Source organism: Ostrea edulis, chromosome 2 (genome assembly GCF_947568905.1).
Source record: "Ostrea edulis chromosome 2, xbOstEdul1.1, whole genome shotgun sequence".
NCBI classification, from domain to species: Eukaryota; Metazoa; Mollusca; class Bivalvia; order Ostreida; family Ostreidae; genus Ostrea; species Ostrea edulis.
The window spans coordinates 70,239,251-70,263,735 of record NC_079165.1 but is presented as its reverse complement, the minus strand read 5'-3'; the positions used below and the strand labels follow the sequence as shown (position 1 = coordinate 70,263,735).

At 35.7% G+C, this 24,485-nt stretch overlaps 4 protein-coding genes across 6 annotated transcripts; 1 reads left to right on the top strand and 3 right to left on the bottom strand.

Moving 5' to 3' along the window:
• LOC125653930 (uncharacterized) lies at positions 1-5,058 on the top strand. 3 transcript variants are annotated; one of them, XM_056157128.1, is made up of 4 exons: positions 1-286; positions 481-499; positions 984-1,283; positions 3,719-5,058. In XM_056157128.1, exons 1-4 carry the CDS (start codon positions 263-265, stop codon positions 3,721-3,723), a joined length of 348 nt encoding a protein of 115 aa, XP_056013103.1. In that variant the 5' UTR covers positions 1-262; the 3' UTR covers positions 3,724-5,058. The 3 variants fall into 3 exon arrangements, with proteins under 3 accessions (XP_056013103.1, XP_056013101.1, XP_056013102.1); XM_056157126.1 differs by lacking the exon at positions 3,719-5,058 and having other exon boundaries at positions 984-3,095; XM_056157127.1 differs by lacking the exon at positions 3,719-5,058 and having other exon boundaries at positions 1-499; positions 1,066-3,095.
• Positions 2,387-5,848, bottom strand: LOC125653928 (uncharacterized). Its single transcript, XM_056157125.1, has 8 exons — positions 5,644-5,848; positions 5,118-5,293; positions 4,796-4,941; positions 4,400-4,619; positions 4,077-4,270; positions 3,745-3,813; positions 3,288-3,523; positions 2,387-3,137 (listed from the first exon to the last, which is right to left on the bottom strand). Exons 1-8 carry the CDS (start codon positions 5,745-5,747, stop codon positions 2,717-2,719), a joined length of 1,566 nt encoding a protein of 521 aa, XP_056013100.1. The 5' UTR covers positions 5,748-5,848; the 3' UTR covers positions 2,387-2,716.
• A 4,480-nt stretch (positions 5,849-10,328) lies between these two features.
• LOC125678887 (uncharacterized) lies at positions 10,329-15,076 on the bottom strand. Its single transcript, XM_048917672.1, has 3 exons — positions 14,936-15,076; positions 13,898-14,042; positions 10,329-10,875 (listed from the first exon to the last, which is right to left on the bottom strand). The coding sequence occupies exons 1-3, from the start codon at positions 15,045-15,047 to the stop codon at positions 10,335-10,337; spliced, it is 798 nt and encodes a 265-aa protein (XP_048773629.1). The 5' UTR covers positions 15,048-15,076; the 3' UTR covers positions 10,329-10,334.
• Positions 15,077-20,439: 5,363 nt separating this feature from the next.
• LOC125681605 (uncharacterized) lies at positions 20,440-23,868 on the bottom strand. The gene is made up of 3 exons (XM_048921765.2): positions 23,735-23,868; positions 21,357-21,477; positions 20,440-21,204 (listed from the first exon to the last, which is right to left on the bottom strand). Exons 1-3 carry the CDS (start codon positions 23,826-23,828, stop codon positions 20,673-20,675), a joined length of 747 nt encoding a protein of 248 aa, XP_048777722.1. The 5' UTR covers positions 23,829-23,868; the 3' UTR covers positions 20,440-20,672.
• Between the last annotated feature and the right edge of the window lie 617 nt (positions 23,869-24,485).

Here is a 24,485-nt window from a genome sequence, read left to right as displayed (position 1 = left end):
GCCAGCACCGTTTCCGGTTTTAAATATTAGTCACGGTTTATGGGGGATACTGAAAACGCTTTATCAATTAGACGCTTGAAGTAAACAATGGTGAAATATTGTTGTGTTCCACTTTGTGGTGGTTTTGGGGGTCACAAGTTTCCCACAGATCAGGAATTACTCTTGAAATGGAGGGTAGCGATCAAACGGATGGATAGGAAAACAAAAAAATTATGGAACCCAGGAAAAGAAGACGTTGTTTGCCATATACACTTCACAGAAGATGACTACAAAATCACCGAATCAGGTTAGATCGAGGTCCTATCAATCAGTTATATAAAGCTGCATCGTCAATTGATTTGTTGAATTGTTTGAATTTTTCCTTCTTTCAAATATTGATTTATAAAGTTTCTTCATTTTGTCTTGTATTCGTGTATTGATAACGTTCTTTTTTACATTCTTGAATGCGTTGCTTTGTGGTTTGTTTTTACTCTTTTTCAGGTGCAACTACTGACATGTGGTATGTATCACAGTATTCATTTAATATAATACTAGGCTATATGACGAGACATATACTGCTTTGATAAAACGTTACAGGATGAAAGAGTGCTATGATACCATATATGTATATATATATACACACATATAACCAGCTGAGTCCTGGTCTCCACACAATGTAATTAAAATTAGATCTTCCATCCGCTCCCCAAAATGGGGAGCGGATGGAAGATCTAATTTTAATTAGATTGGGTCTCCACATTAACAATCACCATTTTCTGGTGTTATTTTCATATATTTGGTGACACCCCCCCCCCCCCCCCCCCCCCACCTAATATTTTTTACAGTAGAAGTGACTGCTAAAAATGCAAGGTTGAATTTGCTACATGACTATTTATGTAAATCAATTATAACAAATCTAGTTTATAATTAGCGAATCTTAAAGCTTTTAAATATAAAGTATAACTTACAACCAACATTCCTGTAACATATTCAATTTGTGACAGGTGAACGAAGACGACTTAAGTATGGAGCTGCGCCCTCTGTTTTTGACTTCAAGAATACCAGTACTACCCAGGAGTCTGACAGAGCTAAGCGAAAGAGGCTGCGAGAGTCTACTCAAGATACATGTACTCCAATGATTGAAGACCTGCCCATGTATATGGATGAATTGATTGTACATCACGAAGTTGTCGTAGATCAGTCATCTACAAGTATGTCCACATCCATGCCAGAAGAAATGTGTTCAACAGCTGAGAAAGAAATCCAGTGTGACATACCTACCTTAGGTAGATTTTCAATTGAAGGTATGAAACTGGACACTAAGATGCTTTCTTATTACACTGGTTTGAATGGCTATGATCATTTCATGCTTCTCTTTAATATTCTTGGGCCAGCAGCTTTTGACTTGAATTACAAATGTGGCTTATTAAGTCCACAAGATCAGTTGTTTTTAACTCTGATGAAACTCAGACAAGCAAAAGAAGATGTGGAACTTGCTATGCTCTTCAAAGTCTGTGAATCTACTGTTACTAAAATTGTAACAACTTGGATTAACTTTTTGTATTTTCAATTAAAAGAGTTAGAGGAACAATTCTGGCCTTCTAAAGACATCATTAAAGAACATATGCCAACAGATTTTGCTAAAAAGTTTCCCAATACACGCGTAATTTTAGATGCAACCGAGCAACCAATTCACAAACCATCAAATGTTGAGGCACAATCCAAAACATGGTCTTCTTATAAACACAAAAACACGTTGAAAACCATGGTAGGTGTAACTCCAAATGGAGCAGTATCTTATGTATCCTCTACTTATGGGGGCTCTGTGTCTGACAGACAAATCATTGAACACTCTACTCTGCTAGATGTAGGCAAATTTGATGCTGGTGACAGCATTATGGCAGATCGGGGAATTCTTGTTCAAGATTTATTTGCGAATCAGAATGTTTTTATTAATACACCTACGTTTCTCAAGGGCAAAAGCCAACTTGACCCCGAAGAAATAGTTAGAGATAGGCGAGTTGCCTCAAAACGTATTCATGTAGAGAGGGTGATTGGGCTTGCAAAGAGGTTCAAAATTTTGAAACATGAGCTACCAATGTCAAAAATCCCCCTAGCTTCCAGAATTGTGTACATTTGTTTTATGTTGTCAAATTTTAGGAATTGCATTGTTGATAAAAGTGCTTAAACATGTGCCAGTAGTATATCAAAATGTACATGCATACATGTCTAAGTTTAATAAATGTATGCCCTGCACATACAGTGAATCCCTTGAGAGTTGTGTTCATATTTCTGCTTACAAGTTTTAAATGTATCGTACCTTTTTTGTATCCTTTATGCAACATGTGCTGTCAATATTCAAAGGGATACATCATACAAGGATCTTGGTAGACATATCAACTTTTAAGTGTAAAAGCTATTTACCTTGAAAGGGTCAAAGTACAATATCTTTTTTTAAAAATCAATTTAAAAAGTTTAACACTTTATATAACCAACATCTATGCATTGTTACATGTATATTGTCGATACAGAAAATTTCATATCATGGATATGCAATGTATTTCATCTGAAATTGATTGGCATTCTGGGCAGAAACTTAGGCAAAAAAACATGAAGAATCATTTGCAGACTCTAATGAAATCATGAATACAAAAAAGATTCTGTATAAAAAAAATGAACTGTCTCGATAAATCATTTAGAAGAAACTTTTACACAAGTTTGCATATATGCTTCCACTTTACAGCAAGGATAACAAGTATGGCATGAAAAATTTATCATAGAATACATCAAGCTTTGGAAGAAGAGAATTCTGGCAACATTCTACATCAATATGTACTTTCTGGATGAACAAATCTTTGAAAGTGTATACAACAAAATAGCAAATTTGTTTTTTGGCAATAAGCATTTGGCCTTGTATTTGGAAAAAATATTTAGAGGTGGGTTTCAATTTCATTTCACCAGTTACAGAGTCCATTGTTAGATATGGGAAGTACTTTCCAGGCTGAATCTTCTCAAAGCGACCAGCAAAGGGACATTTGACTTCAATTAGTGCATCATTGCCAACGAGTCCATCCGGTGATGCCCCCAAGTAAGGTCGATCCATATCAACAAAGAAACCACATCTTTGAACACCTTGGCCAGTCTCTCTTTCAAAGGATCTGTAATGAGAGATAAAAATAAGAAAAGGCATATAATATATGTAAATAATAATTTACTGATTTGACCAATGCTTATATAGAGCGTTAAGATTTACAAACCAGGTCTCTGCTGTACACGTGATTGTCTGACTAGCTCACACTAAAACATACCTAATAGCACGTGTCTCGTAGGTACTTCCATGGACTAGAGCTTCACTGCGAAATACAGCAGCAGAAGGCTGGTATAGGGACTCGCAGAGTTTCTGCCTATTACGCCTGTCTGTAGCTAAACAGATATCTCCAAATCTTGAGGCTGTGATCCGCCATGATCTCTCCTTGAACCAATTATTTGAGCTGGCTTGTCCACGTGTCTGCTCCTCAATGGCAACTACTTTATCTGCTGTTACCTTTAAAAAATTGTATATAACAAAAACCATATATCTTGTACTGTGTTTTGTAGTATAAAATTGCATGGTATTAGTAATACATATGAACATGAGAAAAAATCCTTGCAATCAATTTACATTGCACATTATATCTTATTTTAACACATATACAACATTTGCACAAATGTCATAAAATTTAATTTTGTTGAAATGCAGTTTAAGCCAATTAACAAAAGACCTACCTCAACAGCTCGTTGAACCCAATACTCTGTGAAGGGTCTTTCCAAATAATCATGGTCCAATACTGCTGCCTAGTGAAACAAAAGGTGTTACAGTTTGTTTGTTATTAAACACTTTATTTTATATGTGCAGTTTTACCCATCACTACTTACTGCTTTAGATTAACAGACTTATAATTTTAAAATCAACATTTTATATGCATTACTAATATAGCTTGCTATAAGTTCACTAGCGAGATACTTTTGACTTGACACTGCTTATAATTAGCGATGTACAGGGACATTAAGTGAGATTCTTGCTTGTGTGAGTAATGCATTTTCATGCTTATGTTTACCTGAATATTTGCTTTCTCGATGAGATATCTGTATGTCAGATTGTCTGAGGTCTCTGCACAATGGTTTAAGACCATATTGCGAACCCTATCCGGGTAACCAGCTACACCTTTTAGATGTTCAGGGCGGGGATCATTTAAAAAATCATCAGTCAGATTCCGCTTCCTGGGCAGATCTTCAGCTTTGACTGGTGAACCTATATCAAAATTTGAATATGTTAAACATGTGGAAAAAAAATAAATTATTGTACTTGATTCAATATATGGTCATAAAACTATTGCTTCTGTTCATCATGGAACATCACATAATATTCATGTATTTTTACCTGAGTATGAATGTTTGGGTTTATGAAATGTCTGCAGGTTTTCTGTGCATGATCTCTGAATCCTCAAACCTTTTCCTTCAGAACAAGAGAGTAAAACTATGGCAACAGCAGCAAGATGCTTGCAAGTTCCATGGGGACCTCGTCCTGCAGGACACTCACAATGGCTGTTCAAGATGTCTCCCGAGTTTTTGTCAAATTTTAATTTGAAGTTGTATGTTACCTTTAATTTGAAATACATACATGTATTCTGGGTAATATAATTTTTTTTAGTTATTTTTACAAAAATATCTCAGTACAGAGTAATAAAATAAGAGAAAATAACTGATAACATACATGGTACATGTACAATTAGTACTACAATGTATATTATATCCACAAATTAAATGTAATACTTGCCTTTGTTTTCATGGCTGCGCCAACAATGCCTGTAAAGAACAGGGAATTATCTTCCTTTAAATATGACACAGCCAAGACTCTATCACTTTCAACAAGCAGCCTTCCTTTCTCGATAGCCTTGACATCACCAGTGCTTTGTCTGTCACCTACACATAAGTACAAGCTCATGATTTTAAAATTTATTTACTTATAAACACATAATTATATATATGTACAAATTATTCTATAAGATATTGCACATTCATTAAATGACTCCTAATGTTAGATGTATGTTTTACAAAAATGTTGTTCTTAATCATACAAGTAAATTATAAGAACAAACCTGCTAATCTATGTACAAAATACATGTCTATCTGCTCAATGCCTATCTCTGGGATTTCTTCTTTATGTGATTCCTGGAGCTGTTGAAATCCCCTCGTTGGCCAATCAACTTCCAAAGGCTCAGGTATATGAATTGGGTCATTCTTGAAATCTTTATTTCTATCATATGCCTTAAGCCTACAATAAAGTACTGTACAATGTCCACTTCCCATAAAAAAAATATTAGGTACCAAGACGTACTAGTACATGTCAGTGAATGCCATTGTATCATGTATTACAATAACAACAGTCCGTATAGTACTATAATTATTACGTATAATTGATGACATAAATATAACTTATATCACATTAATTTATTGAATTTTGATGCATTTTGATAAAAGAATTGTCGCACTGAGCATCAAAACAATATTTAGGCATAATCATGCCGGCGTAAACATCCTCCGTCGTCTGCATGGGTGCAGAGCTACGAATTTGTTGAAATATTACAAACGAAAATAACGGCTATGAGGTATGAAACTACAAACCTGTCTATAAGGTCGGCTTTTCTGCCTCTCGTGGTGGCTCCTTTTTTCTTTAACTCGTCTTTGAGTCGAGAGACGGAAAACTTTACGTAAGTTTCTCTTTCCATTTCAGTGTTTACAAGCGTCTAAGTGAAATAAAGCGTTTTAACGTATCCCCCATAACGACATAATTTTTAGAACCGGTAACGGTCGTCGGCGAATACCATTGTAGTTATTGATATCATAGTCAATATGTAGTGCCGGAGCGTATAATTATCAGTATGACTTCCATCCCTCATTTTCGATTTTTACTTTGCACCGGTCGGTCGGTAGACCACATGTTGTCCGCTCAATATCTTGAGAACCATTCACTTGATCGTAATGATATTTCATATGCGAGTTGATTTTGAGTAGAAGATGGCCTCTATTGTTTTTCAGGTCAAGGGTCAATCTACTCTGGACATAGGAAGACATTGTCCGCTCAATATCTTGAGAACCCTCTGCTTGACAGATATCAGACTTGTTACACTGGTGCATCCTAAGGAGTAGATGACCCTATTGATTTTGAGGTCACATGGTCAAAGGGCAAACTGGGCATATAAATATACTGTCAATTCAATATCTTGAGAACCCTTTGCTTGACAGACATCAAACTTGGTACACTTGTCATGTTCAGGAGATGACCCCTATTGATTTTGAGGTCACATGGTCAGGGGTTAAAGTGGACACAGTAATATATTGTTTCCTTACTATTTTAAGAATTAATTGCTTGATTGACACCAAACTTGGTACACCATAAGTAGATAACCCCTATTGATTTTAGGTCACATGGTAAATCCACTCCTGACATAAGAAGATATTGTCTGCTCAATATTTTGAGTTGATGATACTACTATCAATTCAATGATGCATGTGTATAGCCCTTTCAATTTTGCACCTGGGAGGAGGGGGGGGGGGGGGTATATGTTTTACAAACATCTCTTGTTTTACACCAGGTCGTAGGTACATGTGTCATATCTGATCAGTAAATCTTTCTCATTTTTGTAGCAATGTTTTCAACGACCAACCCTAATTCGTTTCCAAATCTGATATGAAATTACGGGTACACGTCAATTCGTGCTCATCAAATTGAGATTATTTCCGAAAAATGAACATAAGAAAGAGAGGGTTGGATGAGGGTTATTTATGGTCCCAAGTTTAAGACCTCAGAGCAAATAAAACTGTAGATCGTTATTTAGTGAATTGTATCATGTTTTCATTACATGCCATATTTCAAATTTACGGGAAGGTTACAAATTGATTTAAAAGTCCTGATTTTCTAGTTGGCCCAAAATTGTCATTTGAAGCATATGAAAGGTTAAGATAACGAATAGTGATCAATCTCATAACTCCCACAAGCAATACAAAATAGGTAGTTGGGCACACACGGACCCCTGGACACACCAGAGGTGGGATCAAATGCCTAGGAGGAGTAAGCTTCCCCTGTCGACCGGTCACACCCGCCGTGAGCCCTATATACTGCTTCAGAAAATATAGAACGCACACTCCCTACCTCTTAAACATAGGCAAATGTGTGCTGGTGTTTTTCAAAGCATTTGAAAAGTTTATTAAATACTATTTTCTTTCAAACCCTAAATTATTTCTATTAAAGCATCTAGAATCACGGTTTTGATAGGTTTCACGGTTTTAAATTGAAATTTTAGTGAAAAATTCGGCTACAAGGGGTCCTTAATGAATTAGCATGATGCACTTAGTATCATTCACTAACGTAAACCAACTTTACTTCTTTACAACTTTACAACTTTAATTCGCATTTTCATTCAGGTGTGTCTTGATTTGATCGTGCAATTCAAACATTATAGATTTTTCATCAAATTAATGAAACCACAACTTGCCTTGTTATTATAATATCATATAACCTGTTAAAATTTTACATAAGAAAGGGTTTAATAATATTTGTTTTACGTACTTCGAGAAATTTCACCAATATTGAGACGTCATAGCTGTACGTAATTAAAGTGCGTCCCATTTTAAACCTATGCATGGTGCTCGGGGCAGTAACAATTAACATACGACTGTCTTGACACGGCGCCTCGGTTTGTAAGACCCTTGATGCTGAATCAACAATCACTACCAATCTGAGGTTTGACGCGGCCAAGACACGAACGGGATTCAAATGCACGACCGCCAGTCACCGAGCGAACGTTCTAATCGCTGAGCCTGTTCGTTGATACCACATGTACGAGGGCTGTCCAAAACGTTCATGAACACATGCTATTTTTCTCTTTGTAACAATGACTGTGGCAATTGCGTATTTTGATTGATTGATTGATTGTATCTTGTGTACTGTCTCGAGAATTTTTCACTCATATGGAAACGTCACCAAAACCGATGAAGGGCTTCAAATAGGCCTTTGCTCAGGGCTTACGGTCATTGAGTAGTGAGGGTTCTTTAGCGTGCCACACCTACTGTGGACATGGGATATCCGTTTTCAAGGTCACCTCCGAGGACCCGTGACGTTCACACCAGTTGCCGAGCGATTAGCGATGGAACTGTTACTACCTGTTTTAACGACTTACGTCTGTCGCCGCCGGTATTCGAACCCCAGCCTTCCGAATGCGTGGCGAACGCTCTAACCTAGAACACCGCGATGGTTCAATTACGTATATAAAATTTAAAGAGATGCTTAGTACCAAAACAGGCCTCAAACTTCTGATACACAGGAAATAACGTTTGAAAATGTAGACTATTGTTTTGCTTACGGTGACTTCTACAATTTTTGATATATTTTTGACCATTTTGAAATTTCTATGGCCACAGGCAAAGGACACAATGAAAACTTCACATATATTACTGTAACAATATTTATTTCGTTTCAAATCGTTTGTTTTCAAACATCGAAACAAAATTGGATAACAGTTTTATGTATTCAATGGATGCTTTGACGAGTATGTGATTTCCCATCCTATGTACAAGTATATTTACATATTCTTGACATCGCCATGATTCTATTGTTTTAATGATTCTATTGCATTACAGACACAAATACTATTTTAATGAAATATGTTATAATTAAATAGAAATACATTGCGGGTACACGAATGATATTTGTACTTGCCACAAATAACTCTCCATAATGCATGCAAAAATAACGGATTTGGATTAGAATAGGAAAGAATTTACATAATCATTAAACAAAATCATTAAAACATGAATTTTAACTTCCTACAAACTTAACTGTATGCTCCTTTCATATTGTGAACTACACAATTCATTTACCAAAGCAAAACATGCATGACAATATACTCATCGAAATGTTTTCATTTTGACTATTTCTGTATACTCATCGAAATGTTTTCAAGTCGACTTTCTTTTTATACTCATCGACTGATTGATTGATTTTTTTTCCCGCCGTTTTGGTAATATTTCAGCCATTTTACTGCGATATACTCATCAAATGTTTTCACGTCGACTTCCTCTTTATACTCATCGAAATGTTTCCATGTCAATTTTTTGCTAAAGGTTCTAACGTTACAGTATGCTAAATGATTGACCAACTCTATATCGCCAACTTGTACCGGGAAATCGTTCTTTATATAAAGCATTTTGTCGAATACCTGTAGCAACATAATGTGGTTGTAAATCAATATTACAAAAATCTTTAATATGAACATCAGATACAGACAAGTCAACGATTTTCTCAAACAAGGAGCCATTTTGTTTGTATCATGCTTTCTTTGTATATTACGATAAAAGAAAAATGAAATACTGTTTTAATGACACATTTGCTGGGATTTCGGATATATGTTAAATCTATGGTACACACGTATCATTAATCAACACATGTTTTAGGGGTGTTAGTGGGGTTTTCGGTTGGTGAACATTCTACCCACGTGTAACCAGGTTTTTTCAATTTTAAGTTGAATTGGCAACCGGGCAGTATTCCCGTCGTTGCATTGTGATTTTAAAGAAACCCCTTTCATCCGATTCAATAGTAGAACAAAGGTACGATAAAACACTTATTTGACGATGATTTACTTACACAGTTGATGCACTGATATGTTCTACGTTTCCTTGATGGTATTGTTACTTCAAGAATATATGTACAATATATAATTACTCTGCTGAATAGAAAGTACATCATAAAGAAAACAAAGAAATGGGAGAAAAGGTCTATGTCTAAAGCAAATGGTATTGCAACACCCAAGTATATTTGTATTATTTAGGTGGTGTGTATATTTAGTATTTAATAAAAATTACCACTTTTGAATGCTCAGAAACATGAAGTTGATAAAAACAGAAATGCACCATTTGCAATTTAAAATAATGTAAAGGAAAAGTTGGCCCTGTGGTTCTGACTCGTTTTATTAATGACCAAACGGAAATATACCGGTATGTTTCTTTTATATCGGTTTATTTTGAAACCTTGTGACTGATACCAAACCAACAAACTGATCACAATTCTGGGTACAGATGGTTTATACACGTACATAGCTTCAACATTGCGTGTGTATGATTTAGTGTAATTCTAATTGCTTGTTTACACTCTTAGATTACAAATGGGTTTTTTTTTTTTGTATACAAGTACGCTGTTAAAATGTCAACTAAATTGTGAATAGATTATTCAGGAACTCATATGTGTGATATGTACAGACTGTAGCTTAGTATGGCAACTAGAAAGTAAATTACAGACACACCCGAGGATAAGCTTAAATCTAGTTCATGAACGAGGAAAACAAAAATCCCATTCCTAAGGGAGATTCAAGGAGAGGTCCGCCTATACCGCCCATCCCCATACCGAATCCATCCATACTTTGTCCGCCACCTCCCATGTGTCCAATTGTACTCCCAACGCCATGTGATGGACGTCGGGACCGACCTCCACTTCCGCCACCAAAATCCATTCCGCCTCCAAAGATATTCATTAATAGGAAGGACTCCATTAGTCCCTCGGGTCGTTCTGCTGCGCGCCCACTTGGTGCTCTTCTTCCACCGCCTAGAAGGACATCGATAGGGTTAACGGGGGGTGGATTGAGTCCTCGCCAAAACTGCATTGCTTGTGGATATTGTTGGAGAGCTATACGTCTGGCCATTCCACTCATCATTTCGTTTCGGCGACGCTCCTCCGCCGCTGGTCCGATGCTGTAGCAGTCCGTAACATTGTCAATGTCGGAGATCAAAGCGATTTTGCATCCGTCCGCCACCGGATGACAGCCTTTTGGTACGTGAATGGGTTCATGAGAAGCCACTCCATACCTACAAAATGAATTTCTCAATAACGTCAATTTTGAAAGTCTGCACGAAAAGGTAATACGATCTAGCAGCCATACATGTACAGGTCTACTTTATTGCATTGCTCAGTATATCCATTACTGTTAGAAAATACAATGACAATTGAGCTGCGTAAATTGGTGTAAAACAAATGCAGGTAAAATTTCCAGTTTCTTTAGTTTATTTGAATATGTTGGTCAGTGTGTGAACATGTCTCGGACAGGACCCCATATATCCGCAGGGTCAGGTGATAATTACGGTGTGCAGGGTGACAGATCGCTTCATGCCCTTTGCTTGTCCTTGTCAATTGTCAGATTCTGCGATGAAAGTCTTGTACGTGACTTTAAAACGAACCCTGGGGTGTAGGATTTGTGCAATATCAATCTTCATTACGAATGTCATACCGTCTGAGCGAAACAGCAATTCATTATATAGTTCATAATTATTTTTCACATGTCTCACCGTTTAATGTAAAGAAGAGATATTGCATATGTATTCATAACCGAGACTGGAAGAAAAAATAAAAACTTTAGAATGCAGTGTCAGTGAGTTCGGACCTCTATTGTGATGTCCATAATGCTATTTTCATTCCCAACAGCATTAAATGAATTATAAAAGATTACATTTTTCGATTGATTGATTGTATCTTGCTTAACGTCTCACTCGAGAATTTTTCACTCATATGGAGACTGGATTTAAAAGTGTGTGAATAATAAGCTGGATATATGTATTAATTTGTAATGATCAACGAAAAGATGTCAGTAACATTTTAATACCATTTTTTCTGAAGGCAATTTTGTTTGGCTGAACTTCCGCACCTATTTTCATTTCTGGCTCTGTTCAATTTTCATTGACAAAACACCAGTGGTTGATGATCTAAAATGCATCCCCATCACACTCTACCCAACAAATTGCATATTGATAAAGCATTATTACTAGAATAAAGAGGATTAAAACTCTGCATCCTCATACAATCAAACTACATTCGAATGCAAAGGTGAATATATGGAGCAGTGATCAATCTCACAACTCCTACAAAGAATACAAAATTAAAGAGTAGGGTAAACACAGACCCTTGGACATACCAGAGGTGGGGTCAGGTGTCGAGGAGGAGTAAGTATCCCCTATCAACTGGTCACGCCCGCCATGAGCCCTATATCTTCAACAGGTAAACGGAGTAACTGTTCTATAATCTATATTTTAATTCAGGTTTCAGGCAATAAGACAAGCTACAGCGCAAATCTATTGTGTCGCCGATAAATATCAGTCTGCCACCGCTAAATCAACGCTTCAAACATGAAGACAAGGGGCTGGTTATTCCTTAATTTACAACGTGTTAGCCTTTAACATTAATCAACATGTTTGCCATTGAAACGAAATTAGTCTGATATGAAAATGAGAAAGATGAACAGATGTACGTGAGGTTTTTCCTCTTTATCAAACATTCTTCCATAATGAATTATAAAGTTCTAAATTTGAAACCAAACGTATCAAAAGAAATTTCTGTGAGTACAAAGTATGATTTCAACTACTACCCTTAAGTTTTTGGGATTTTTTTGTTGTTGTTCTGTTTTACGTCCCTTTGAGAATTATTTTCTCATACTGAGACCTCGCCACATGTATTACTGTTCGTTATCTTCACCTTTCATACATATATAGGTGTTGAGACCGATGCGTAGCGCTCAGGACCGTAGTCGTGAAGGTTCTTTAACGTGACAATGTCTGCCGCGACACAGGACCTCCGTTTTAAGGTCATACATGACCTGCTAGTCTCGCCTCTAATGCCGAATGTGTGGAGAAGGGGCAATCACTACCTATGTTGGAAGAGGCCATAGCAATAGCGGGGCTCGAATTCATGACCTCTCGGTTACGAAGCGAACGATCTACCACTAAGCTTCCGCGACTGGTATGAAAATTAGTATTCAGATTTGTGATGATTGCCTTTCCAATTATCAATGATTTTTTATTTATTGTGCAGTAATTAGAATATCTCCCTTATTTTACCTCGAATTTTCAAGTCAAAAGTATCGTTAGAGAATCATATACATCATTGCTACATATACGTAGTATAACGAATAAATAAATAAATTTAAAAATGTGATCATGTTAATAGAAATAATTAGATGTAAAGAACTGGAAAAGATAGATATTCTTACTAACTTTAAAAAGTTACCAAACACATTTATTAGAACAAATATTTACAATTTACTGAAGTGGAAGAAATCCAAATTCTTTTATGAAATTTTTAGATCAAAAACTCTCCATTGACAAACGATACAATAAGATGGAGTGAGCTTTTAAGATATAGAGAACAAAGAATTGAAAATATCCACAAACTACCTTTCAAAATAACTAAAAATTGCAAAATCCAATGGTTTCAATACAGAATAATTAACTGATTCCTAGCAATAAATTGGTTTTTAAACAAAATTAAAAAGGTAAACTCTAAAATGTGTACCTTTTGTCATAAAGAAGAAGAAACAATAGAACATATACTGTGGTAATACGACTCAGATCAAACATTCCTAGATGAGTTTGAACTTCAAGTAGAAGATCATATAAATAAGGGTGCACAAAAGATCCTTTTCCTTTAGTTAAAGTGTTATTTTATACACGTACAAGATGTACTGATCATGTAAATAATATATTTTAAATTAGATTATTTTCGTACAATGCGGACGTTTTAGATATAAAAAAAAAGTATACAAAGGAAAGAAATAATTGACTGCATGATGATTTGCTGGAGCACGAATTGGGTAATTTACACATACATGATTGTTTACAAATAATTAAATACAACTAAATTAAACATCTTGTCTTCTTGTCTGCATTATTTCCCTATACATGTGTACATATAAATGTAGTACTATCTGAGCACAATTTCACTCACAAAATGATATTTACCTTGAATTACTTTGGTATTACAGTCATTCTACGATGTTGTGTCATACAATAATACATGACTTTTAAAATGAAATATTTACATGTATTTTGCAACTCATCTTACCCACAACAAGTTAGTCCTAGGCGACTGCACGAGCATCTTTGACAGTCACGTGTTTCAAACTTAGAATCCAGGAGAAGTTCAATTTCTACGGAGGCGTTTCCGTTGGTGACATTGTGAACGCAGTAGTGACGTACCCGACCTGTATCTGAGGTTAAATAAATTATACTGTAATCAGGGCCGTAACTGCCGATGAGGCAGACGAGGCAACTGCCTCGTCTGATTTTTTGGCAAAAAAGAAAATAAAATTATATAAATGTTATATTATAGGATATATGTTTAAAATGAAGACAAGCACCTTTGTCTTTGACACCATATTACGATTCTTTACATAGTACAAATGAAACACAAACATGATAAATTGGGATTTAAAAAGTGTCATTTTCAGTCGTAAAGTCAATCGGCGGCCCCCAATCCCCTGCCTCCCCTGATTTAGAACCCTACTTACGGCCCTGGTAATTATATTATCGATTAAATATTACATGCATCTGCTATACGGATGACAGCTGGCTATGTTTTTTGTATTATGTGATGAAGACCTCGTTGGTTGTTCAAATCTGTGTCTGAAGCTTTTGTATATTTAAGAAATGAATTTACATGAGGGTATGAACTGCGATGTTTTACGCCAGCATACTTCATGAAGCGCTTCTTGTAGTGTATGTTGGTGTGAAACGGTGCTGTTCATACCCTCATGTGTAAAGTTTTCCAAATTTATATCTATATTTTATTTTCATTTCTGTCTGAATTCCCAGTCGATAAAAAAAAAAACGTACTATATTAATTAAGAGTAATACGCACACTGTTCACATTTATAAGGAAATGTTTTCATTTCAATTAGTAAAGGCATCGAAGGCAAAAACATTGGAAATGAAAAATATTAATTATACATTAAAATACGTTTAAAATAATTTAAAGATAAATTTAATTATGCTTCTTACATGTAGATTTAGATCTGAAAAATATCTAATTATGAATTACAAAATTAATACATTAACTCAATCGTCCTTATTGAAGTGAAGTTGAGGAATAATTGATACTTACAAGTTGTTTCAATTTTTGCTGGGATAACGGTGCACTTACAATGAACACATGTGACTATTGCAAACAGTAATCCCAGACCCCCGGTCCATCCGAACGTTACCGTTTGACCCATCTTGCGGAAATGAAAACCAGTGTGCAGCAAGTAATTTTAATCCACCATTGCCACACCTGTTTATGTCCCCTCTGGCAGAATTTGACGCACCCCTCATTTCTTGCATGTAAACCGAACACACGGAGGTCTTCACGGCTATTCTGCATTCAGATCTAGCCTTTCATGCTTTTCTGTATATTTAACTACAGTAAGTGGGGTTTTTTTTTCAGCATAGACTGAAGTTTTAAAAAGATTTATAGATTTTCTTATGATTACAACAAATTCTACGCCCGTTAAAGCTGTCCATAAAATGTCTGGTCAGCGATCTGCCGCAGACGCTGATACGGTTTAGGACCGCTTCTGACATGTTAATGCTAATGTAACAATGTCTTAGCAAGAATGGAATTTGTCGGAGATTTATGCACATTTTTATTTTCAAAACTTCACCAAATAATAAATGTCTCATAACTATTGAATAACGAAGAGATGTATATCAAAACCCAACTAAATACATATGTACATAATGTAGGTGTCATAACTTGATATAGATGTGAAAAACTAATTTATGAAAATATTTTCTATATCACTACTAAATCCCCAAACAATTTAAAGAAGAAAAGAAAAATGGAGAAAATCATGATAAGAAATTGCTATTTTCAAAAAGCAAAATGTTTACGCGAATCAGCCCTGAAACAGAATAAAAGAAATAATCATTTTGATAGAAATTTAATTTATTATTACTCCTCCTAGGCACTTGATCCCACCTCTGGTGTGTCCAGGGGTCCGTGTTTGCCCAACTATCTATTTTGTATTTCTTATAGGAGTTATGCGATTGATCACTGTTCGTTATCTTCACCGTTCATAAACTATGCATGCACGAATTCATACTTTTTGTAAAGTTCAAAATTAAAGGTCAAGTACGGTGATTTTCCTAAAACTTGAGTTTTATACACAAAAATATCTGTCGTTCACTTATGGAATAATTTCCATGGCAATTTTGACGAAAATCACGGAGCGTGATTTACACGGTGCTATCAAACCTTCGCCTGAGCGATCGATAATTGTGTAGTGACATGAGTTATCGCCCATAACTTATGAGGTCACTTGAGCCAACTGATGTCGTGGCAGACCAAATTTATAGTATTTACATCGAAAAGCCCTGCATTGATGTTACAATGCGCTGTTTTGAATTGCAATATGAAACCAGGACAGGGATTAAGTATGTTTCTCCTCCTAAAAGACCCTGAATTTCGGAAAATTTTGACATTGAAACTAAAAAGAAATAGACTTGTGTCAAGACTTCTAGATACGAGGATCTGTGGCATTTGAACAAAGACCAGTTCTCCATCAAACCTGATGTAGCATCTGCTGTTTGATTCCAGATAAAGTGTAAAGTGCTGATTAATGGGGTAATTCTTTCATTACAAGAGGGAGGGGTACATTTTAATAATACAGAATAAAACTTAATCAAAAAGGGGGGTTACAATTCCCATGTATGAACCCCCAGCTCTACCATTGATATGCTTTCATAGGGCATTGTATTCAATGGATCTAATAATACATAGCGTCTTGCAATTTCACATGTAAAGGCCAACCGTTACCTGGTCAAAATTGAGTATACAGTTGTATCTCAAAAATATATTTGTATATCAACTGCAGTGACAGACCAAATTAAAAAGGCCCTGCAAGTATGGTCCAATGCGCTGCTTTGAACTGCAATGTTAAATTAGGTAAGAGATTAAGTATGTTTCTTTTCCCATGAGACCCTAAATTTCGGAGAATTCAGACACTGAAAAGAGACAGATTTGTGACAAGAGACGAGGATTAGTGAGCGACACTTTAACGATCGTGCATCAGGTTTCTGGAGAGAGGAACGAAGCGTAATCAACCGTGGGTTTCCGACGATAGGTTTCCATCAATCCTGACGCATCATCCTGTTTGATTTCAGAAAAAGTACAACGTGATTATGCCCCATCTTACAATACAAGGGAAGGAGTGCATTTTAATTTTTTTAAAAAGCCAAATCCCAAAAAAGCAACCCACCTCTCTCTAGATCCACCATTGAATGCTTTCGTTTGACATTGTATTCAGTGGGTTTAATATTAGACATTATCTTGCGTTTTCACATGAAAAGATCAATCATTACCTAGTTAGAATTAAATTCATTTTTTTTTTTATAAATGAAATATTTTATGAATGTTGTCTTCCTCATAGGACATACAAGCGACTCATCATTTCATTTTTTCACTATATATATATTTTTTTTTTGAATCGTAAAATAGGAAAGGAATTCAATTTCAAAACCCCATTTTTATAAAAACTTATTGCGAGATCAATATCAATCCAATTTCCATAGTTTTTCACTTAATTATGCAAACTTGTTAAAATTTTCGTTTCCTGAGATGCTAAGCAAATTGTGATACATTGATCATTGAGAATAATTTATGAATCATCAAGGCAAATTCCGAACCTCAAAATTCTACAATTCTTTAACTTTGTGCCGTAATATTTCAATTTCGCATTTGACGTGTTCAGTGAAGAAACTACGAACAATTTACATTTTATGTTATTATTTCTGCATGTATGTAAAAAACAAATAGGGAGGGGGGGGGGCTGCAAATAACGTTGCAGAATTTTCTTCTTTCGAAAAGGCATTTTTCAATGAAATATATAGGCCTATAGCTTGTTGTTCATCGTCTGTCTGATAATCAAACTTCCATATTAATGACAACTAATAAAATGCATGAAACTTGGTGCGATAGAACCCCGAGGTTATTCGGGGTCAAGATTAAAAAAAAATTACAACATAAAAAATGTTATAACCTCCCCCTTTTCATTATTTGCATAAGTAATGAATCTAATATCAAGCACGTACAATCGGGGAGGAAGGGGTGCTCTTTTTGACATCGTTTATTTTCCGTTATCTTTACATTCAAAGTAAGGTACACTGTATTGGGTGTAGTAGTACTGAATTGTAAGAGTTTACGTTTGAACTGATGAATTGAACCCATGCATTGAAGGATGAATGACCCCCCTCCCCCATAACATTTTGAAGTTTGGGGACAGATATTTATATATGAAAGTATTTTGTATAATCACCCCACCCCCACCCCCTCATCCATAACATTCTTTGAAAAATTATGCTAACCGCCTGAATAATGTCTTCGTCAAGTTGCGTGCCTATTTATAAATTAAGCGGTTCCTCTCACTTTTGTCTTCAATATTTATAATTATCAAATATAATCTTATTTCAAAGTGGTTGTGTCCCCTACCCCGCACACGTTTCAAGAAAGACTTACGCTTTGTAAAGTGAGATATAACGTGAGGCTAGAAGCTTGGGAAAGGTACAGTCACTAACACACACACACACCCCACACACCCCGCCCCTCATAAACCTTACAGCAATTCTTATCCTAACCTTTGTGCACTTTTTACCTTCTAACTTAAAACTTTATATACTTTTTATCCATAACCTTAACTATTAAACTAACCCAATAACCTCTTGAATCTACATGTACCGTGCTAACCCATTAACCTAATTTAAACCCTTGTTCCGAATTCAATTCCTAGTGACGATATCGACAATGTAAACTCGACACCGTCGACATTGCTTTAACGTCAAGACGTTTACGATGTACTGTCATTATTGTGCTGTAACCAATATTATTGAATTTTGTTTGCTTATTTGCTTTACGTCCCTTCCAGATTTTATTTTTTCAGATTGAGATGTAACCACCACCACTACCTGTAGATGAAGTGCTATTTTAAGCCTATGCATGACGCTACGCTCAGGATTGAAGCTGTAGGGGTTTTTATATTTGTGCTAAACGCTTTCCACGACATGGGACATTCGGTTTAGCTATCATCCAAGAGCCCCACAACTCTCACTACAAAATGCCGCGTGTTTGTCGAAGGAGCAGTTGCTATCTATTTACGTGCTAGGTCGGACACAGCCAAGTGACTCGACACCATGACCCCCTATCCGGGGGGGGGGGGGGGGGGCGCAACTTTATGAGGCTGGGGGCCGCCTTGAAGTCCCCAGTGGGTCCATGACGAAGCCCTAGTTGGGGCCCAGGGGCGAAGCCTTCGGAAGCCCCTATATTTTACAGATTTTATAGGGCTTGAAATACATGTATGTCTCCCATGTAGTCATTTTTACTATTTTCTCTTATTTTTAATAAGGTGAAATTAATAAGATTACGCAAATTTTAAGGGTTTTTGAAAAAAAAAAATGTAAGTTCTCCCAATAAAAGTAATTCAATAAATCAAAAGATTTTGTGATTTATTTCTCCGAGAGTGGAATAAATGATTGCTTCTTTTATCTTAAATCCACCACTACTCCCGTCACGTAGCGAACGATTTTACAACTGCACCATCTCTTGCGATAGAGGAAATATGATGTCAGCAAGAGCACGCGATGTTGACAGTAGCATATTTGAATAATTCAGTCAGTCAATTCAATAATTCGATAATCATGCAGGGGTCAGCATCAAAAGTGATGATTTCACGTTTTATTCATCGTCGGAAACCCACAGTTGATTCCGCTTCGTTCCTCTCTCCATCATGGTGATGGAGAGAGGAACGAAGCGGAATCAGCGTAATCAACCGTGGGTTTCCGACGATGCGTTTTATTATGGTCGAATGAATGCGCAATTCGCCTTATATTAATGCAAGAAATAGTGTAGAGAAATATTAGTGCACATGTTAACTGAATGAAATCGTCTTTTGTTTTTGCTTAAAATGTCTAGTTTCACGTCAAGTGACATTACAACAGAGAAAAACATGCATTAATTTCATTTGTTTCTGATTCATTATGTTTCAGGATTGAGTTAAATTCTATCAAAGAATTTTTACTAAACATAGAAAATGTGTAAAGAATATTTTTATTGAACAAATATGATGCATTACAAAATCTGATAGACATTTGGGGTTTATGTGCCTCTTAATGAACCAGATTGTACTGAATTTGACTCCCCTCCCCCCTTACAATTCAACATCTAACGGCTTTAGATATGTACATGTAAGTTTGTTATAATTAGCATGAGAGAACATATATCTCCATAATAAATGTACAATCAGATAAGATAAAATCGCCTGGCTTAAGAAACCAAACGTCAAAATTTGCATCAGCTGTGGCATTTTTGCACATGGATTCTTAAAAATTTTGTTTCTTTATAGACTGTCACAAACAATTTATATCCTACAAAGAAATTTTGGAAATGAAATTATTGCAATAAAAGCTGAATGAATATTACATGAAACTTACCTAAAAAAAATTCAAAAATATATACATGGTATTCCTAATCGTAAAAAGCGCTTTTATATATCAGATACATGTAATACTAATACCAAGAATTCCAGGTATCAATGTAAGAAATTTATAGCTAAAGCCAATAGAAAACACTATGTAACAGACAATTATACTGATTTAATGCCTTTCTTAGAACAAAGAAACAACACGCCGCAAAATATAGTCCCTTTTAGATACTGTATGTAGTGCAATATACTTGAAAGTTTTTAAAATTAAATTCATACAGTAAGAAGTATGGAATTCATGATGTTGAAATGAAATTTTGATAAATGCATTAAATTCCATGAACTGTGCAAGTTGTTGCGCAGAATGACGTCATTGTTTCCTTAATTACTCTAAAAGGACCCATCCATGACTCCATTGTACATCAACCAGTTTGACCAAGCATCGTTTGGTACATAGGGATCGAACATTTGGAAGCTGCTGCTGTGCTGAGTCGATGGATATTGTGGAACTTGGGGATAAACGACATTTGATTGGATCGGAAATTTTTGGGAAGACATATCACGCATCAGGTCGTCAAACGTTGTACGTTTTCCCTTCTGAGCGTTGTTAGCGATGGTGCCGAAAATTTTCTCCAGGGATGCAAGACCATTGGAATTGGGATTTATAATGCCTTTAGGTGATTTAGAATGGTGTACATGGCCTATGGCTACACCCCCTACTGTGTCAGTCGTTGTGGGTACAGGATTAGGAGGAGGTGTCGCGGCAGTTGGAAATGTAACGCCATCGGAGGTATTCCGATAAGGCTTTCCTGTGACACAGTCCAGTGTTTCATCGGATATTCTAACTTCTCTTGCGATACAACCGTCTTTCAAGATCTTACAGTTTGGACGGGGTTTTATTTTACCAGCGTTTGCACCAATACTACAATAGATAGTTTGTAAACCAACATTAGGAAAAATAGCGTCAACGTTCAAGACATATCAATATCCTGACAAATTTTCTTTCTTATCTACTTTCTGAGAGTTCTTGATTTCCTAACTATATATTTGAGTTTTCAAAAGAAAATGACTTGCCCACAGCAATGCAGATGGCCCTTTTTGCACTCGCACTCATTACACCCCGTTGTCGTGAACTTAGATCCATCCAGAAAGTCAATTCCATTGAATTCACATACTGGAACTCTGCGACCGGTTGCTGAAATATTATTGTTTCACTCTGAGGAAATCAATTGTAAAATATCTTGATCTTATTATTGTTAGTTTGAATAAATTTGAGTTTATACATAACAATTCGCGGCCATTTTGGTGGAACAACCCACATGGGAGTCGATGCTGTTGCAAGGACAATTATAATCCTTTCTTGTATTTCATATGGATATTTTCATTTATATGAGCGATTTGGATAGAAATAGGTGTTATCTGTGTACATTCAAGTTGTTATTTACAGTCCTTTTAGGCAGTTGAATATATTTGATTGCTTCCAAACACCATTATGAGAAGGAAGCTTTTATTAGTTTTTTTCCCCATAAATTAATGATTGCCAAAAGGTTATACAAGTTGGATATTTTATTGTTCAGTGTTCAATTATAGAATTTTTCACGCATGCTTAGACCTTACAAGTTTTAGATGAAGTGCCATAAATTTTGACTTATGGATGACACTGACGGGCATTACAGTGAGGATTTTGTATTGTGTCGACACCTACAGTGACACAGGGCCTCCATGTTTAAGGTAACATCCAAAAGATGCGGAACTTTCACTTCTACAATGCCGGATGCTCGGCAGAGGAACTATAACTACCTATGTTAAACGTCTTTGGTTTAACCACTACCTACGTTAAACGTCTTTGGTTTGACCACTACCTATGTTAAACGTCTTTGGTTTGACCACTACCGATATTGAACGTCTTTGGTTTGACCACTACCTATGTTAAACGTCTTTCGTTTGACGTTTCGCTAGGATTGAGAATCGAACCCGGTTCTCCTTAGCCACTAGCCTACTGTGACAGTTCAGGTTATTTTGAACAAATAGAATGTATTTGATATTAGCATATTATGAGATGCATTTTCATTCTTGCCAACATCTGCATATATAGAGGATATCTATATTGCGTGTTTTGATATTTGGTTTATCCAACAAGTTGATATGGTGTATTTATTCGCGAGGCTTGCGAAGCGAATAAATACACCATATCAACAAGATGGATAAACCAAATATCAAAATACGCAATTATAGATGTTCTATTTATGCGTCTTCTTTTCACTTAATTTTGAGATGATCCCCAGTATGGTAGAAATAGTTGATTGAATTTGTTTTGAATCCGTGGCTCAGACGTCGTGCTTAATCTGTCTTCCTCACGCGGGAAAAAATAGTGCGCTTATAATCCATTGATATACAGTACAAAAGGGCATTTTTATAAAAGAAACCATGGATGAAAATTGTTTAGAAGGGATTATAGTTTATAAATAATAATGGTTTTGCCATTCCAACAAAGTAACAACTATTGACCGAGTATTTATTTTTTGACGTAGGCATGACCTTCTGATAAAAGTTTGATGTCGTCGTTTTGAAATAAACATCAATGAAAGTAATATTTTAATGCAGCGTTATTAGAATGTTCCACAGTTTACAATGAAAAGTAGAAGTGTTTGTGCATTTGGATTTTATATTACGTAGTTTCTTTGGATCTGAGGGCGAGAGGAAATCCTGAGGCACTTTAAATAGGTCTAGCCTAGTAAGTAAAGCTGTTGAGATTTGTTACATATAATATGCTTCAAGAGAGAGAGAGAGAGAGAGAGAGAGAGAGAGAGAGAGACTGTGCTTGTGAATACTTGGTACCGCACCATGACGAGGTACTTTTGATTATGCTTGTCCAATAGGCGGTCGATTCCTTGCCGATGATAATAGTGTACACATATCTTTGTTTTCTGATCGTAATTTTTTATTAGTTATTGACCGAGTTTTGCTATAAAATAAATTTCAAATAAATACAGAATAACAAATTTTACGCTTTATTTCATGCATCGATATGCATAAACACAGAAAATATGTCATCCAAGCGGGGACAGTGTCAAAAGTAGTTCGGACCGGAAGTGCTTTATCAAACGGGCGTGTGATACAGCTAATGCTTTATCTCACTTTCAATATACACCACACGTATGAGATTAACATGTATTTCATCCAACACATCCAGGAACGGGAATGAAGAAAGAAAATAATATCTCGTTTGTTTGTTTGATTTCCCATTGTATGAAGGAGTGATATGCAGATTATTAACTTTTAAAAGTAAAACCTCAACTTGAATACCTCAAGAATGTTAGAGGAACCGAAAATCATAAAGATTTGTCGAGTAAAAGAAAATAATAATTGTACGTGTATATGATTCAAAGTTCCCTACAAAAATTACTTAACGTCAGGTGATGATACATTAAGAAACAATTCAAAATAAATACCTGTTACATCTACCCTTCCAAACGAAGAAAAACAAAATCCATACACTCCGGGAACTACCAGACAGAAACCAACAACAAACCTGACGATGCCCATGGTCAATGTGTTTTGAAGAGAAGCATACACACAAAATGCCCGATTAAATACTACAAGCAGCTGGCTAAAACATCGCTTCGGTGAACGTAAATGATTACATCTCCTGAGGAAATTATTTGTTTAACTACACCTCAAAAGGCAAAGAAACTGAAGGTATGAGTATTAGTGAAGTCGGACCAGTTATGAACGCTGGTGACAAATTGCAAAACCTTTTCTTTTATCTTTTCACCCCGGTTTCTGAAATTGTGACTTTTTGGCACGATTTTTATATTTTATAGAGAAAAGGAACGAAGGATTTCGTAGATATTCTTAGTCATAATGAATTTAGAAAAGAAAAGTTTAAAAAAGTCATTTTGTAAACCATGAATTTATTGGACTGCTGTAAATGCAATCATAAAGTTATATTAATTGTATGGTATGAATTGACAAACACATACCAATTGCATGTACATGTACATGTAAATAAAAAGTATACTATTTTGATGAAATTCATAAAACATTTTTTCAAAGCACAAAGATTTCTCTCACAATGTATAAGGTTAGGGCCAAAGTGGATCTACTGAATTTACTTGCAATATTTCGAAGCAAAGTTCATTTTTGACGAGGACTGATATGTACATTACTTTAAATCGCTGTAATGAAAGTTGTTGTTTAGTA